General features: G+C 36.0%; 1 protein-coding gene across 1 annotated transcript; it reads left to right on the top strand.

The window, feature by feature from the left end:
- The first annotated feature begins 13,932 nt into the window (after positions 1-13,932).
- Positions 13,933-15,386, top strand: LOC145074018 (peroxidase N1-like). Its single transcript, XM_079020461.1, has 3 exons — positions 13,933-14,386; positions 14,504-14,669; positions 14,763-15,386. The coding sequence occupies exons 1-3, from the start codon at positions 13,985-13,987 to the stop codon at positions 15,179-15,181; spliced, it is 987 nt and encodes a 328-aa protein (XP_078876587.1). The 5' UTR covers positions 13,933-13,984; the 3' UTR covers positions 15,182-15,386.
- Positions 15,387-17,172: the final 1,786 nt, after the last annotated feature.

Genomic DNA, 17,172 nt, shown 5'->3' with positions numbered 1-17,172 from the left:
AGTGGGCAGTTCAAGTGTTGGTGAGGGATCGGGCTCGGGCTCTCGAGTCGGGCAGCTTGACGACCAGATGAGGGAGTTCATCCCATCTGAGATCACACGTAATATCATATGAGGGAGCCTCCTCCTGGTCTTTGATACAAAATGCCAAGTGCCTCCCCATAGTCTTCTTATAATACATAAGCCAAATGGGCCCACATTAGTGCGTTCGACCCATAGAACAGTGATGGGACCTACCTCAATCGACAGATAAATCCCACAACTGCTGCAGCTGCAGCGAACCGACTCCATGAACTGAATCAAACAACTAAACCATACCTTAAAAATTAACCAGTACCATACCCTAAACACTAGTTCCAAAAACGATCCAACTAATTAGGCCCAATAATGGCCCAAGCCCAATGGGACCACTAAGGCCCAAGATCCAATCCTAGGCCCAATAAATAATTACAACCATTTAATGAAAATGCTCACTTCAAAGAAACAATCCCAAAAACTCAATCCAAACCCAAGACCAAAGTCCTAAAGTCTTCAAATGTCCGAAACTCCAAATTGCATGGTGGTCGCATACGCTCGGCGTACACCTCGTACGCTTGGCGTACACTCAACGGCTTAGGACGGGAGAAAAATCTAGTACGCATGGCGTACTACACATTACGTGCAACGTAATGGCGTCCTACTCAAAATCTCATTTCTAACTTAACCCATTAACCACTTAACCTCCAAACTTCAGCAAACCTTCAAATTAAGTCCTTAACTTGTAAAGTTGGCAAATTTCCCCGTTTGTGTGTCTTAATAGGACCCAATATCCAATTTTTTCCATCAAGTTTCACAACAAGGGCTCAAACTCATGCAGGGTAATATCCACAATCAAGATAACATTTTTATGAACTAACAGCATTAGTAGGGCAAGATCTATCACTCCAAGCTCCTGGAGTGGCTCCAACTCACAAGGAGAACTTAATACACCTTAAAGTTTCCTAACATTGCCCTAAACTCAAACTAGCATTAGAAGGGTCAAGATAGGAACTTTGTCCCTCCTTAAGCTTCCCAATAATGCGAAGGTTCTGGATCTACAACCACAAGGCTATACTAAGCTTGATCACAAAGATTCACTTCCTTGAAATAACACCAAGAACCCTTCAAAATCACCTCCAATCTCAAGAATACAATACCAAGGGAATTAGGGTTCGAAATGAGGCTCTAAGATCAGTGTAGGCTGAGAAATAAGAGAACCTTGAGCTTATAAGGATGTTTAAATAATGCACAAACCCTAAAAATTAGGTTTTCACACTCTGCCAATTACATTGAGCTTACCCCAGCTTACGCTGGACATACCCACCCAGACACGTGCCATCTCACCATGCACGCATGGGACCTATCTTACAAATGTTTTCAACCAAGGACCATTTTTGGCAATGAATGAAAACATCAATAACTTCCTCGTCTTATGTTCGTTTCCAATACACTTTATATCCACGGAAAGGTGGCGAAAAGCCCTACACCTCTGACAGCACACCGCAGACATAAAACTTTCTGAATAAATACCCAATGTCCATAAAGAAGCAAGGTGCTAAATTATGATGATACCCTTGGGCCCCAAAACACAAACGAGCCCTCGAATTACCTAATCCACAACACATATAACCAAAAATGGTCAATTCCGCTCATCCCAAAGGCCCTAAGTCTGATAATAATGGATGATCGGTCCGCAGCCCCGAATGATGAAGCGATTCAAAACTGAGTGTTAGAACTCTCCCCCACTTAAATTTGATTTCTTCCTCGAAATCATTCCTTACTATCCCCTACTTTCCCAACAGTCAGAGGGACACACTCATAATCTTAAGCATACAATGGTCTTCCCAAGGAAATGGAACCCAACCCAAGTAGAAGCTTCCAACCCGAAGAAGAACGAATCTTTAAACCCATGCAAAAATACCACTTCTACCATTCCAAAACCGAGAATCTCAAATTAGTCTGACTTACGGACAGACCGCCCACACTTAATCACCAATATGCAAAATCTTCATAGAATCCCAGACCAAAGAAACCGCTGCTAACCTTGGTTATCTTGATGCTTCCATTGGGAACCAAAGTCATTGAGCATATACAACTGCAGAACACTTATACTTAATAGAAGGCTCAGATAATCCTTCAAATAGAAGATTCACCCCTACAATGGTTAGACTCAAATGAGACTTGTGCAACAGGGTCAAATCAATTACTCTGAGATTATTTGATCCAAACTACCAGTGATTTAGTATATGCTCCAATAACAAGTGACACCACACACGAATCCTAATCACTGATACTGCCCAAAAGATCATGCTGACACCAAGCTACTTTCCATAAGCAGTCGAGACCTCCCTAGTCCCAACTTGACTACCAACTATCTGAAACACCGGATCCCCGCCCGGTTGTTGAGTTAAAATATGAACACAATCGCCCCGTGCAACTTCCAAAAGAAAGCCTCATCTGGAAATAATTTTCCAAACCAACTCACTTCCCTACAACAACCAAGGCAAACGAATATCCTTGAAATTTATCGGTCTCCAAGCTTTTCGGACCAACGCCATCGCTGTAATCTCATACCAAAAGGGCATCACCATAATTAAAACTAACTGATCTCATATTAAACTGAACCACACTCTTACTCTGATCCGACAGCCCACTTGAGCTATCCACTATTAACACTGGGGCACACCCCCAATCAGACGATAACAGACAAGCAAACCCTTATCTTGAGCTCCTAACGCCTTAGGGTCTAAGCACAAGTACCCTATAGATGCCATCACAACCAAGACTAACACAAATCGAAGGGAATGTCCAACAACTGACGATGATCTTGCCACAAAACCAGAAGATTTAATGGTGGCATAGAAATATGGGGCTTAGAGAAATCCGTATGAGAACTGAACTTGACACCACGTTTTTCCTGTTGCGAGGTTCCATTCTCCCCCACTTGAAATATGGTAGAAACTAAGAACTCCATAGTCCTTCGATCCCCAGACTAACTCGAACTCTACCACTTGATCCCAACCACTGATATCCACATACATATGAGAATCTGAACCCACACCACATTCACAAATTCGAACTCAAATACAATCAAGGACAAGGATAATTAATCAATACATAACTAAAGACCAACTGAAACAAAGCTAAGATAACTCCATTTATTTGATCATCCAAGATTACAACTGAACTTTGAAGCAGAAACAGAAATTAATGATGAATACTAATACTGCCACAATATCTATGGAAGAACTGCTAACTCAAATTACGCTCCTAGGGACCCCGGCGGTCCCCTGATGACCATCGGGTAACTGCAAAGCTAAGGACGAAGGATCCAACACCTCACTAAGAAAAGGCCAGTGAGCTCTAATGTGTCCTTCCGGACTGCAATGGAAACAAACTCGTGCACTCCGACTACAATCTCTACCAAAATTTCCCTCATCACCACAACTGTGATGTACATAAGTTCTGCGCCTCCCTCCAGCGGATCTTGAACTCGGTCCGGTGGACTTAAACCGATTTGCTGCAGGCTGGGACTGATCCAACGTCTAACACTGCTCCCTCGCATCGGTCACTATCTCAATCTTTCGCATCCTCGCAGAATCCTAAAGCTCAGCGAGATAACCATAGCATTGGGTAGACACGAGCTACCGAATGTTCGTCTTGAGCATGATCAAATACCGAGCCATCTAAGCCTTCTCTGAAGCAGCAAACTCAAGACTGAACAAAGCTCTCTCCATTAACATCTTGGTGATCTCTATCAATGACTCAGTAATCTGTCTCAGATCTAGGTACTCCTAGGCTAGTCAATCCCTTTCCACCAGGGAACATACTTTACACGGAACGTCTCTGAGAACAGCTCACAATTCATCGCGACTCTCTGCTAAGAGAACGTTTAGGGTGCACTTGACCTTCTTTTCATTTGGATAAGAACACATGAAGAAACAGCCCTCCATGTCAGACAACCATCTTATCATCATGATCGTGTACGAGACCCCATCAAAATTTGGGGGCTATGTACGATCAAAGTCCCGATACTAGAAACCTCTCTCTCTACTCGAGCCCCAATGACAACAACAACCGCAGTGGCTGCAGTAACAACAACCTCATAAAGTGTAGCACATCGATCATCGAAGTACTTCATCATAGCTTTCTTGACAAGCCCAACCAGCTCTGGTATCTGTCCCAGGACAAAAGATACAACTTCCTCACGAATGATCTCGCTAACTCGTTCCTTTTTCAATCGTAGCACATCCTGGCCATCAGTTCCGGTTCTTGATCCTAAATCTCCGATAGTCGCCATACTACAAACATATCAAGGAAAGATCAGACATCACAATACATTGCTCCACACGAGGTGTTACTCCTATTAGTTCGTTAGCAGTCTTAAAATTCCTCCTGAATCTCATACGGAACCTATGCTTTCATTAGTACGGACCCATACTACCTTCCACTCCTATCCGTAGTTGATTCAGAATTCATCCCAACGTTCTAAGTCACTGCACTAAGCCACTCCTAGGTGTGCTAATACCCACTACACCTGTAAGTTGCAACTAACTTCCTAGGAACTCTTCCTAGGATTATCCACTGGCATGCTTTTCTAACAATTCATATATCAACAAAAAGCAAAATTTAGCAAACATAAAAAGTATGGGTATTTTTGGAACCACTCTCCTGTTCAGCCTTTGGCTGGCTGTACACACCACATCCTCCTGAAAATCAAAGTTAAGTCAAGGTCCACATTCCCGATCCCAAGCCAACAATCCAAGAAGAATATGACAGGGGACCAAGCCCATGTCCTTAACCCAAATATTTTTAGTATAATTTCTATTTAAAAACCATTTTCCAAAAACTTTTGGATCCTAGTTTGAGACTGGATTGACACAAGTGTTCCTCCAATTCACTCAGACTAGAGCTCTGATACAAACTTGTAACATCCCAATTTCACAACCAAAAATTGTCATTTTTATTAAGGTAAAACTTCCCAATTTTATTAATCCGTTAATTAAGAAAACCAGTTATTCTGAATTACATTAATAAAAAATCAGAGTATCGTAGCAACGCATAATCTTCTTTGTTATTGATAAGTGTGTACAGTCCCACCTTCACCATCTATCAATAATCGATGATACGTGAAACCATAAACAACTAGGTAAGCATAAAGCTTAGTGAGTTTTCCCCCAAAATTCCACCATATAAATAGTTCATATATACTATAAAACATGTCAGATCCAGTCAACCATTGGGTTGGAATACCCAGGGTTTATTGGCCTACCGCCTCCACCATACTACTCTTCCTGAGCCTCCATGCTTACAGGTTACCGCCGACCCGCACCGGGTATCTTGGCCTACCACACAAAGCAGGACCACCTTAACCCAAACCAAACACAATATTTCGACATATAAACAATTAGGACCAGGTAGGCACATAATATAGGAAAACAACAATCATACAGCTCACTACTGCCTAATAATCCTCTCACAACATATAGTCCCGCTACCAGATAACCCCCATAGAATGCTCAAAAATAAGTAACCAGATGTGAAATAGCCACCCAAACAGATGGTCCTACTCTAGAGCCACAACCAAAGAAGGAACAAGTAAGAGAGCCTGGACCAAGAGTTCTCAGGCTATCCTAGATGATCACTGATAGTCTCTAAGGGCACTCCATAAATGATAACCAATAAGAAAATATAATATACAGTTCTACAAATTATTACCACAAAGCAGTATACTAAATACTAGGAGACATATCTAACTAAAGATTGAAGCTGGACAAGGCAACGGTAAAGAACAAGTACCCATTGCTAAGGATTGATGACCTATTCGATCAACTGTAAGGTTCGAGCTATTTCTCAAAGATCAATCTTAGGTCAGGATGTCATCATTTGAAGGTAAGAGACCAAAATAATGAGAAAACGTCATTCAAAACGAGATATGGACACTATGAGTTCTTGGTTATGTCGTTTCGATTAACCAATGCTCCAACAACATTCGTGGATTTTATTAACAGGGTTTGTAAACCATTCCTCAATAAATATGTGATAGTGTTCATAGATAACATTCTGATTTACTCAAAAGCCAGGAGGAGCATGGTAAGCATCTACGAGAAGTGTTAGAAGTTTTAAATAAGGAGAAGTTGTATGCAAAGTTCTCCAAATGTGTTTTTTGATTCAAGAAGTCCAATTCTTGGGTCATGTGGTTAACCAGGAAGGGATAACGGTTGACCCAACAAAGATTGAAGTTGTGATGAAGTGGGAACGACCGGAAAGTCCCACAGAGATTCGAAGCTTTGTAGCATTAGTTGGATATTACCGAAGGTTTAGCCAAGGCTTTTCAAGCAGTCATAGACATACTTAGATCAAGCTATTAAAATATGTCAAGAACCTTATATGCTTTATCAAGCAGTCATTCAAAGATTGTAAGGCTTTTACATGAATTTAATTACAGGGTTTGATTGACATTTTTATTGTTGTTTTACTTTTATTTCAATACTTTTACATTCCTTATAATTACTTAACTTAGTTACTTTCTTAATGGCTTTATAGTACTTAAAGTCATTTAAAAAGAATACCATTTAATATGTTTTCCTACTATACCTTTTTGTAACAGAAGAGCACAACACAGTCAATTAACAACTAAAGTTGTCAACATCAGTACGACATTAGCTTCTACTAGTAGTAAAAAAACAACACCATTGATCTAACTTTTGATACATCACTACTTCAACTTGTGATTAATGCCTTCAATAGTAAATTAGCAACAACCAACAATTGACATTAAGTGGCTTTTTGAAAGAACACACATTAATTGTCAAAGTTAAGTGATTACTTGCATTTCATTATATCAATTTCAACTGGTTTTTCATCTCCTTTATCACCAATTGGCAACTCGATTTCATCATTAGAAGCTATTGATTACCTAAAAATTGGATTTGATTGTTTGCAATTACAAAGAAATTATGTTAAGGTTGGATACGAATTGAGGAGTTTTAGAAATTGTTACAGAAAAAATTGACGATAAGTGTAGTGTTAATAGCACGTCGCAACGCCTAACAAAAAAAATAATATAAATAAAAATTCTTCTCTAATGCACTAAGAGGTCATACAAGAAAGCAGGGTCGAATCTACAGGGACACGTCCTAAGGTTTATGCTTCTCTCACGTAAGGGACTTACTCAGTTAACATAAATTAAAATGGGGGGGGGGGGGGATCTTGTTAAACGATCAAAACTAATTTTGACAAAAATTTAAACAAGAAAAACAAAATTTAAATACTAGAATAAAATTCAGAAGGTAAAGATAATTTTCAGTTTCGCGGTGGCTATCCTAATCATACAAGTAACTTTCAACACGATATATAAATTGTGTATTGTTTAAACTGATACTAAAAATCACTAATAAGCTCTAACGATTTTCTTTTACTAAAATGATTAACCAAAGCAAGGTCTTTGAATTAAAATTTACTTTTTACTGAATTAACCAAAGAAGCTCTTAATTAATTTAGAAAACGAATATTAAGCACAATGTAAAATTCCCAGTAAAATCCAATACTTCTCACAAGCTCGGAAATGTAAAGACTTGTTGGATCAGTTTATGTTAGAGTTAACCTATAACAAAGAGTTAATCCAACATTTGTTACTTTGATTGATTAATGAAGTCAATTACAGATTTGAAAGAATCTGATAACTGGAATGACTTTTCAACAATTAAAGTTGCTAACAAAAATTGAATCAAAATCAAACGTTCAGTTAAGCATAAAATTGATTAGACTAAACAGTAAACACAGTAAAAAATCGCACCTAATGATTACTTGCATAAAAAGTTGAGTCGTTTTGCAAAACCAAAATCTAAGGTTTTTAGTCTGACATTGCTAACCATGAATTACAAAAAATAAAGATAAACTCTTGAATCACAATTCTTACTAAACTAGATGAACCAGTCAAACCGTAATCTTCAGATCTTGAAAATCAGCCGAAAACTTCAGAATCCCCAGAAAAATTGTTTTTAGTTGGTTAGGGTTCGACTGAGAATAAATCCCCCATTTATACAGTGGGCTTGGTAGAAAATAAGGCCTTTGGTGAAAAGCATGGCCCATGTTTAGAAGCGGGTTGATTCCATACATAATTGAATGATGTAAATTGCCAAAACAAAACCTTTTTCTCGGAGCACGGGCATGAAGCACGACCTGTTCTTGGGTGACCAGGCCGTGCCCTTTAGACGCAATGTAACATTCTTCAAAAATCAAGAAATTTATCATATGGGAGTAAGCACGACCCGTGCCTGGCCATTGCAGATCATACAACAGAATATAACATTCAAAAATTGCCACTTCAAGGAAGCACGACCCATGCCAAACATTTTTTCACATTTTAAGGGATGAAAATTTATTCCAAGCTACTTTCTTCAATTCTCTAGCATCATCAACCACGTTTAGCTCCGGTTAAGCTCCAATTCCATTCTTACATCCAAAGTTCCATTAAATGCATCCTCAATGTGTCGTATTTCCAATCCTTGCTAATTTTCCCTGAAAATGATGACAAAAGTGAGTAGTACGAGTATTTTGCAAACATAATGAAAAACACACAATTTATAATAAAAAAAGGAAATAGTTATCATTTTATAAGAAGATAATGACAAAAACGTGCTAATAGATGCACATAAAATGCATCTAACAAGTAGGAAGCAACTCTAAAGGGTATAAAAATGACTTATCTATTGAAGAGGTTCATGTATGGATTCTCCATCATGAAATCGAGTTGCAGGTTTGGATTCTATATCTAGAAATCGGGTTGAAAGTCTGCAAGTCGAAGAACAAAACCAATGTAAGGTAACTACTATGTGGCGAAACTGATTTCTTAAAAAGGGATGAAACCAGCCTCACTTTTGTTTGGTGTTAGGCAGGTGTAATGATCGTATATAATGGTGGTATGGTGATGGGAGAAGAGAATGGCTTGGCCGACGTGTAAATTATTAGACACCTTAATTATAAGCAATTAGTAATCACTTATCATAATTCTAGTAAATTTATATTATACAATAATTAATTTAATTAATAAAATTACGAAATTACTCATATCAAATGATTTGTTTAGAATTAACTAACTATACATTCACACAATAAATAGGTTTTATATATGAACCTAGCTCCCTCTCTCTCTCTCTCTTTATATATATATATATATATATATATATATATATATACATATATATATATATATATATATATATATATATATATATATATATATAAGAAGCGATTCAAATAAGAACTACAAACGATTAAGAACCCTAAGAACCCCTATTTCATAAGTAAAAATATATTGTGAATACTTATTACATAGATAAAATCCTAATTTTTTTTCAATTAGAATCGGCCAAAATCGTAATTTTCATAGTCCAATATTACAGTTTAAATCAAAAAAATTCACAACATTGTACTATAAAATTTACACTAATTAATAAATTTAGAGAAGTCAAAACCAAACTCAACTAGAACCACCTCCACCATATATCGCCATCAACCACCTTTACCACAATTGCAAACATCTTTTCTCCCAAATCAGATCTATATAAAAAGTTGTTCCTTGGAAGCTTAAATACTACATTTACAGTTTAATAAACTTATTAATTTACTAATTTTGAGCTTAATGTAAACAAATTAAAAAAACTTGTACTACACAAAAAAATAAATATATTCACAAGAAAATTAGTGCAAGAATTTACACACAAATCATTCTTATTTTAACACAAAATTGACAAAAAAATAAATAACAACTTAATATTGTTAATTCATAGTTTAACAGATAAAATTCTTATCATAATATAACAAATTCACAGTTTAATAAACCATATTCTGAACTTAATACTTACAATGATACATTTGAGGCCACTACTTCTTTCAAAGTTTGGCTTAAGCAATATTCACAATTTTAATTTTACATACTTTATTAAGAATTAGAGAAAATTATATTTTTGTATAAGGCTTCTTTCTTATCATATTTTAGAAGAAAACGCAAAATTCATAAAGAAAAATTAACACAAATTTATTAAAAAATTCACATCATATTACAATTAATTCACATTTAAAATATAGTTACTTCACAACTTAATACAGTCAAATAAGAGTTTAATGTACAAAATTAAAAGTATAATATAATAAATTTATAGTTTAATACACAAACTTCACAACTTACTACAGTCATTTCACAACTTAATATAATAAATTAAACACTTGGGTTGTGGTGACATATTGATCCATGTTCAAATCCTAGCACCACTCAGCCCTTATGGTCATGAAGGTTCATCTGCAATGACTCCAAGACATGAGACAAAGCCTCATGTTTGCAGCTGGGGATTAGTCGGTGCGCGAAAGTTGGCCTGGAAGCCCTTGTTAGGGAAGTTCATTTTCCAAAAAAAAAACATAATACAGTCAATTCACAATTTAATACATAAAATTCACAGCTTAATACATAAAATTCATAACTTAATATAATAGATTTATAGTTAAATACATAAAGTGTATATTCACAACCATATTCTCAACTTACTAGTTCACACACTAATTCACAACTTAAAACTTATAAATACTCATGAACTCATGGCTTAAAACTTGTATATTCTTATTATTAATAGTTAAAACTAACGATAACAAAAGTAAACAATAACTCATATATTAAAACATTATAATTCGTAGCTTTAAAAGACTTAAAATCACATAATTTGAGAAAACAATAACATAATGACACATAATTTAAATCAATTCACAAAACCATAAAACATAAACACTTTAAAACATTATATTCATAGTTTGATAAATAAGAAAACAAACTTGAATTTACAACATAATAGCATGTAAAACAACTAAGATTAACAAAAGTAAGTAACATAACAGAAGGAAACGCAATCAAAAGAAAAATCGATATACCTGATGCATATGCATATCTGGTAGTGTTCCACCGGAGATCAGAGAGAGAGATGGAAATGGGTTGACACATAGATTTGGAGCTGTAAATTGTAAATCTAGTGGTCGAAATCATATATCTGTCGCCAAAGCTCGTAGATCTATAGAGGTAAACTAGAGCCAAAAATTATAGATTTTATTTTTACCAGAAATCATAGGTTTGTCATCGGAGATTGTAGATCTAGAGATATTTATATGAGGAAATGAGGTTAGTGTTTGATTTCTTTAGAGGTAGAAGGAATCAGAGAAGGAGGCAGTGGTGGTGGTGAAGCCTTCGTCGACGATGATAGTTGAGAAATCGAACAAAAAATATCATATCTAGTTAGACCAGAGTGATGTCGGAGGTAGGAATATCTTAGATCTGGAAGCTACGATTGTGGATCTGGTGTGTCGAATGGTTACAATGTTGGTCAAACAAACCAAGTTGGACGATTGTAGATCTTAAGCGACTAGCGACGGTGGAGAGTGGCAGAGAATAGGTTGTGCGACATAGGTGAAGACAATTGTGCAGATGGAGATGGCTATGACATCTATGGTGGTTTTTAGTAGTGATTATCGTGGTGGTTTCAGATCTGATAATCGTTCATGACACAACGACAGTGATCGGAAAAAATGGTGATGGAGGTTGCTAAGTTTTGTGTTTGAGAGAGAGAATATGAGAAAATGGTTTCTTAAAATATCAGAGAATGAGAAAGTTTTTAGGGTAATACTCTTTTTTCTTAAACCGGAAAATAAAAATATATAACAACTCCTTAACTAACACCTAATTACACATATGTCCACAACGGGACTTGAACCCTCGACCTCAAAGAGGGAGAGCACCACTTGATACCGCTGGCGAAAATAACCTTAATGAAGATGGTTCTTAAATGGTTCTAATTAACCCATAATTAATTTCAAATCAGTTCTAATTAATTCTTAATTAATTATTACTATTCATTAATGTATTAATCATATAATATATTAATAAATCATTTATCTCTATCTTATAATCAATCGAAGTTATTTTCTGGTCATGAGGACAACACAAAAATGTCTCTACTTTTGTTATTCAAGATCATATCAATTTAGGAACCTGACGTGAGTGCACATGGCATTTTACATTCTCATGAATTTTTTTGATACTTTTATTATGATGACATGTTGATATACATTTCGGTTATATATGAAATCTTTTAGTAAAGTTTGATATTATATTTTATAATTTAATTGGTCGATATAAAGATGTTTCTTTTATAAATGATTTTTTAATGAAATTTTCAAAGTTATTTTAAAAATGGGGGAGAAAAATAAATTAGTAAAAACCCAAAATAAATACATAGAAGAAAAATACTTAGAAACTGATTATATTGTTTAAACTTGTGTCGTACACATAAGAGATAGGAAAATAAAAACAAACTATGGTCATGCAGAACACACTCTTTAGAATAACTTTTATCTGGAAAGTTATTGAAAACAAAATATAAAAACATAATCTATCAAAATCCTAACATTATTCCAAACCATGACGAATAATATCAAAGAATTAATGAGTGTTCATGGATTTAAGGAACTACTGTCTTGAATTGGATCTGATTCATATCACAAAATAGTAGGATCACCTATCTTCATCGACATTTTGGGCGGCAAAAATGGAAGCTTTATTAGTGTAAATTAGGAAAAATTGAGGATTATGAGACGGGGAAGAGAAACACTGAAAAAAAAGGGTAGAAATGGAAACAAAACTTAAGACAGAAAGAAAGGAAAGAAGGATTATGGTATGTGTATAACTGCTTCAACATTGGATCTACAGGAAAACAAACCTCCAACCATCGCCACTTTCTTCCAATGGAGCTACCGTCGATTCAAAATCAAGTCGAGCTACTGATTTTCGATTTGAAGGTCTTCAATGGTTTCAATGGAGATGCTCTTAGAAAGTTTCGATCTTCAAAAATTTCGCATCTACTTCAATTTTGTATGTGGGTGTGTGTTTGTTGGTTTTTAGATTTAAACCCAACATAAATATTGTTAAATGTCGATTTCATATGGGTTTTCAACTTAAAATTCTTTCTTGAGTTCTTGAAGTTTGTTATTGCGTTCATGAAATGGAGCTTGACTCTTGATTTTAAGAACATACAAAGGGGTTTAAAAGGTGCTTATTCATCAATTTTTTTTGTCCATCCTCCAGTTTGGAAAAGAACATCCAGAAAACCCAACAAATTTTGATCATCTTCATCATGTTTATGCTCAGGATCTACATCATCATATGGTTCATCCTAGAAACCTAAGTTCTTGAACAAATAAGAGAGAGAGAATGAGAGAGAGAGAGAGAGATTTTATCTTTGTTTTATTTTTAATTGTTGTAAAAAAGAAAAATAAAAAATAAAATAATAAGGGGCAAATCCGTTATTATAAAAAAGTTTAAAACATTTTTGAGCAAACTCACAACAAAATTAAACTTTTAGACCAACAGCGCGAGTCCAAACATTTATTAACCAAACTTACGAGTTGTAACATAACATGTACTATTCTTGTAATTTTGTTTATATATAATTTTGAGATAAAAAAATAAATTATGTTATACTTTATAATAATTTATTATACTTTATAATAAGTTAATAACCGATGAAATTCAAGACTATGTGTGTTCATGTTCTCCAACTATAATCATTTAAACTATCAAATCTTAACCTAGCTTGCTATATATCTTTTACCTACCATAATAAAACCCTAATGAATGTACATGTAGCTTCGTTCGGCATATTAACGTATCACCTCCCCCAATCATTATTCTATACTATTTTATCGACAAAATTGCATGGATAGATACAGGAGCTATATCCATCAAAAGATTGACTCTTTGTCTATGTATCTCCTATGGTCGACTTTGTCTACTTTTATCACCTGCCGCGTCTTTGACTTTCTCTTCACTCCCCCACCTCCACTCACTATAAAATACCTTCTACCTCAAATTATCAAATACCAAATCCAATACATAACTTATTAAACAAATCATCGTAGTAAACTAGTAATGGAGGTTTTTTGTAATAACAAAATACCCCTCTTCTTTGTTGTCTTGTTAGCCACCTTGACCACCTTGGCACAAGGCCAAGGCACCCGAAATGGCTTCTACCAGACCTCATGCCCAAGAGTTGAAGCCATTGTGCAGTCTGCAGTTGCAGCAGCTGATCGGGCCAACGCAGGAGTCCCACCAGGTTTGGTTAGAATGTTTTTTCACGATTGTTTTGTTAATGGCTGTGACGCCTCTATCCTACTCAATGGTCCTTCTACGGAGAGAACTGCTCCGCCCAATTCTCTATTGAGAGGCTTCGAGATTATCGATGCTGCAAAGACGGAACTCGAAAGGGTTTGTCCTGGGGTCGTCTCCTGTGCTGATATTCTTGCACTGGCTGCCCGTGATTCTGTGCTTCTGGTAATTAATTACTTTCTCAATACGTTGTTTAAGCATTTCCAAGTCGCCAGTAGAAATATTACGTTTGTTGGGCTTAAAACTTGTTGTACTTATTCTATTTTTCCAATCGCTGTTCAGGCTGGGGGAATTGCGCGCTGGGCAGTGCCATTAGGCCGTAGAGATGGATTGGTTTCACGTGCAGCCGATACTGCAAATCTTCCTGCTTTCAATGACGCCGTTGATGTCCAAATCAGGAAGTTTGCTGAGAAAGGTCTTAACGCCCAAGATCTTGTTACCCTTTCTGGTAAGTACTTAAGCATATATAACACTTCAACCGTTGCAACACTTACTATCAATGTATTAAACTGATGCGTCTATGGGTTTTACTGATTTCCAGGAGCACACACCATTGGGACAGCAGCCTGTGCATTATTCAGCTACAGGCTATACAACTTCAACAACACCAATGGACCGGATCCATCTATTGACCAAGCATTTCTTCCCACACTACGAAACCTGTGCCCCAACGGAGGAGATGGTTCAAGGCGTGTGGCTTTAGATACAGGAAGCCAAAACAGGTTTGACAATTCATACTATGCAAACCTGAGGAACCGGAGAGGTGTACTTGAATCTGATCAAGTGCTATGGAGCAACCCAACAACACAAAGGTTAGTGCAACGGTTTCTTGGAGTTAGGGGACTCCTTGGATTGACTTTTAACGTTGAGTTTGCAAGATCAATGGTGAGGATGGGTAATATTGAGGTGAAAACTGGGACTGAAGGTGAAATTCGTCGGGTTTGTAGTGCAATTAATTGATTAATGACGGATGTTATTATCCGAATCCAAAATGGTTTGATAGGAATAAGTTTTTAGTACCTGGGAAGTTCTAAAAGATAAATCAGTACAATTAAAAAACTGTAAATTTTCCATTCTTACGTGCATGTTATTAGTTATTGTAATACACAATAGGAAAAGTTGGTAATGATATTGATAGTCCCACATGATTTTGACCCGAGACAAATTCGTCGTTTAACGCATTGACTTTATAAAGATTTCAAAAAATCATGACTATGAATTTGGATCGAATATTAAACTAAACCAAACCTTGACTTTGTATTCATATGTTGCCAATGAGTTATTCATCAAAAACGAAACTACGACTTTTCATTTGCATATCATTTTCGAAGAAGATAAAAACCAAATGTAGGCTTGTCATTTTGGAAGAAAAATACTTTTGATAGAACTTATTTTAATATAATATTTATTTTTAAGGATTAAATTATCTTTTTTACCTTTCTATAAGCTACAATTACTTCTAATAATTAATTTTTTTTAATTAATCATAATTTTTTTGAACAAGAATATATTTTTATTTAAAAAAGCTAGCAAAATGCTAAAGTTACAAGTAATTCTCCAAACTCATAGAGAATAACCTAATTATATTATGATTATTTATACGTTAACATGGAATGCACAATAGAAAAATCTTGATAACTATCGTTAAAAACTACTTATTTCTGTTTGTTTGGTTAAACCCCACTAACCCAACGAATTTGACGCTATTAACCTGAAACACAATTGACCCTAACCCGACTTATCCATAGCTTAATAGGGTGGTTTTGGGTGAAGTTTTAATTTTTTAAAAACCCGATGAACCCGAAACCCAATCGGGGTTGACCCGATTAATAATAGCCTAAGTGTTTATGACCCAATCCTTTATGCTTTTTGCCCTGAGACCTAATCCATATGTCATAAGCCCTAATCCATTAGTCACAAACCATGAGCGTTAAGCACAACAAGAAATATAGTTATTAGGGGCGACGCCATTAGAGACGACAGATACTATTAGGGACGACATGTGACAAGACGCGGTTTGTCGTTGCTAAAAGCTTGGAGTTGCCGCTAAAGAGGCGCCTCTAATAGTCCAAGTCGGCGATCCGTGTGACTTCGCCCAGAGTGAATCGTAGCTGTTCGTTTTTTATATAATCCAACATGTAGGGTTTCTTCGTTCCAAGGCAATAGCGGCAACGGTAATAGAGACGACGTTGTCGTTGCTACTAGTCACCAAAAAAGACGCGGGATATCTTCCCTCCAATGTGTCGCCCCAATTAGTGTCTTGTTGCCGCAAATAGCGTCGCCGCTAAAGGGTACGACCGCTTTACCTCCCCATTATCTCTAAGAACAGGTTACAGCTTCACTCCAAAAATCTCTTACACGATTTCCGACGATTTTCCGGCCAAAAACACCCTGATCCTCTCGATTTGATCGGCGACCATCACCACAAACCCTTTCATTCCTCCTATCCTCTTCACTCCTCATCTCCCCCTCGTTTGGCCGGCGTTGTGATACGTGTTCCGGCAACAAACTCCAATTTTCCGGCATCTGCAGCAACAGTAGGTGCTCCCTTCCCTCATTTCTCTTTCAATTTCTTTTCTAGAATGAATTTGTGTGTTAATTTTGGATTTTGGTGTGATTTTGGTGGTTTCACAGCAACATCTCCGGTGATACCACATTTACTCCGGCGACCTCGACCACAGCACCACCACCTAAACGATTTCCAGTTTTTTTTTTTTTTTTTTTTTTTTTTTTTTTTTTTTTTTTTTTTCTGTTTTTAATGTAGCTATAAGAAATGTTGGTATTTGTATGTGAAATATATATGTATATACGTATTTGTATATGACTATGTATGACTATGTATGAAAAAATGTGTGTATAAGAGTATTTGCATGTGAAATATAAATTTATATGTGTATTTTTTGTTTTACGAAATTTACGTGTATATATGAAAAAATATGTGTATAAGAGTA

This window comes from Lactuca serriola, chromosome 9 (genome assembly GCF_051521515.1).
Source record: "Lactuca serriola cultivar US96UC23 chromosome 9, Lser_US96UC23_V15, whole genome shotgun sequence".
Taxonomy (NCBI): domain Eukaryota; kingdom Viridiplantae; phylum Streptophyta; class Magnoliopsida; order Asterales; family Asteraceae; genus Lactuca; species Lactuca serriola.
The sequence above is the reverse complement of the archived record's forward strand: the minus strand, read 5'-3'. Positions and strand labels throughout refer to the sequence as shown.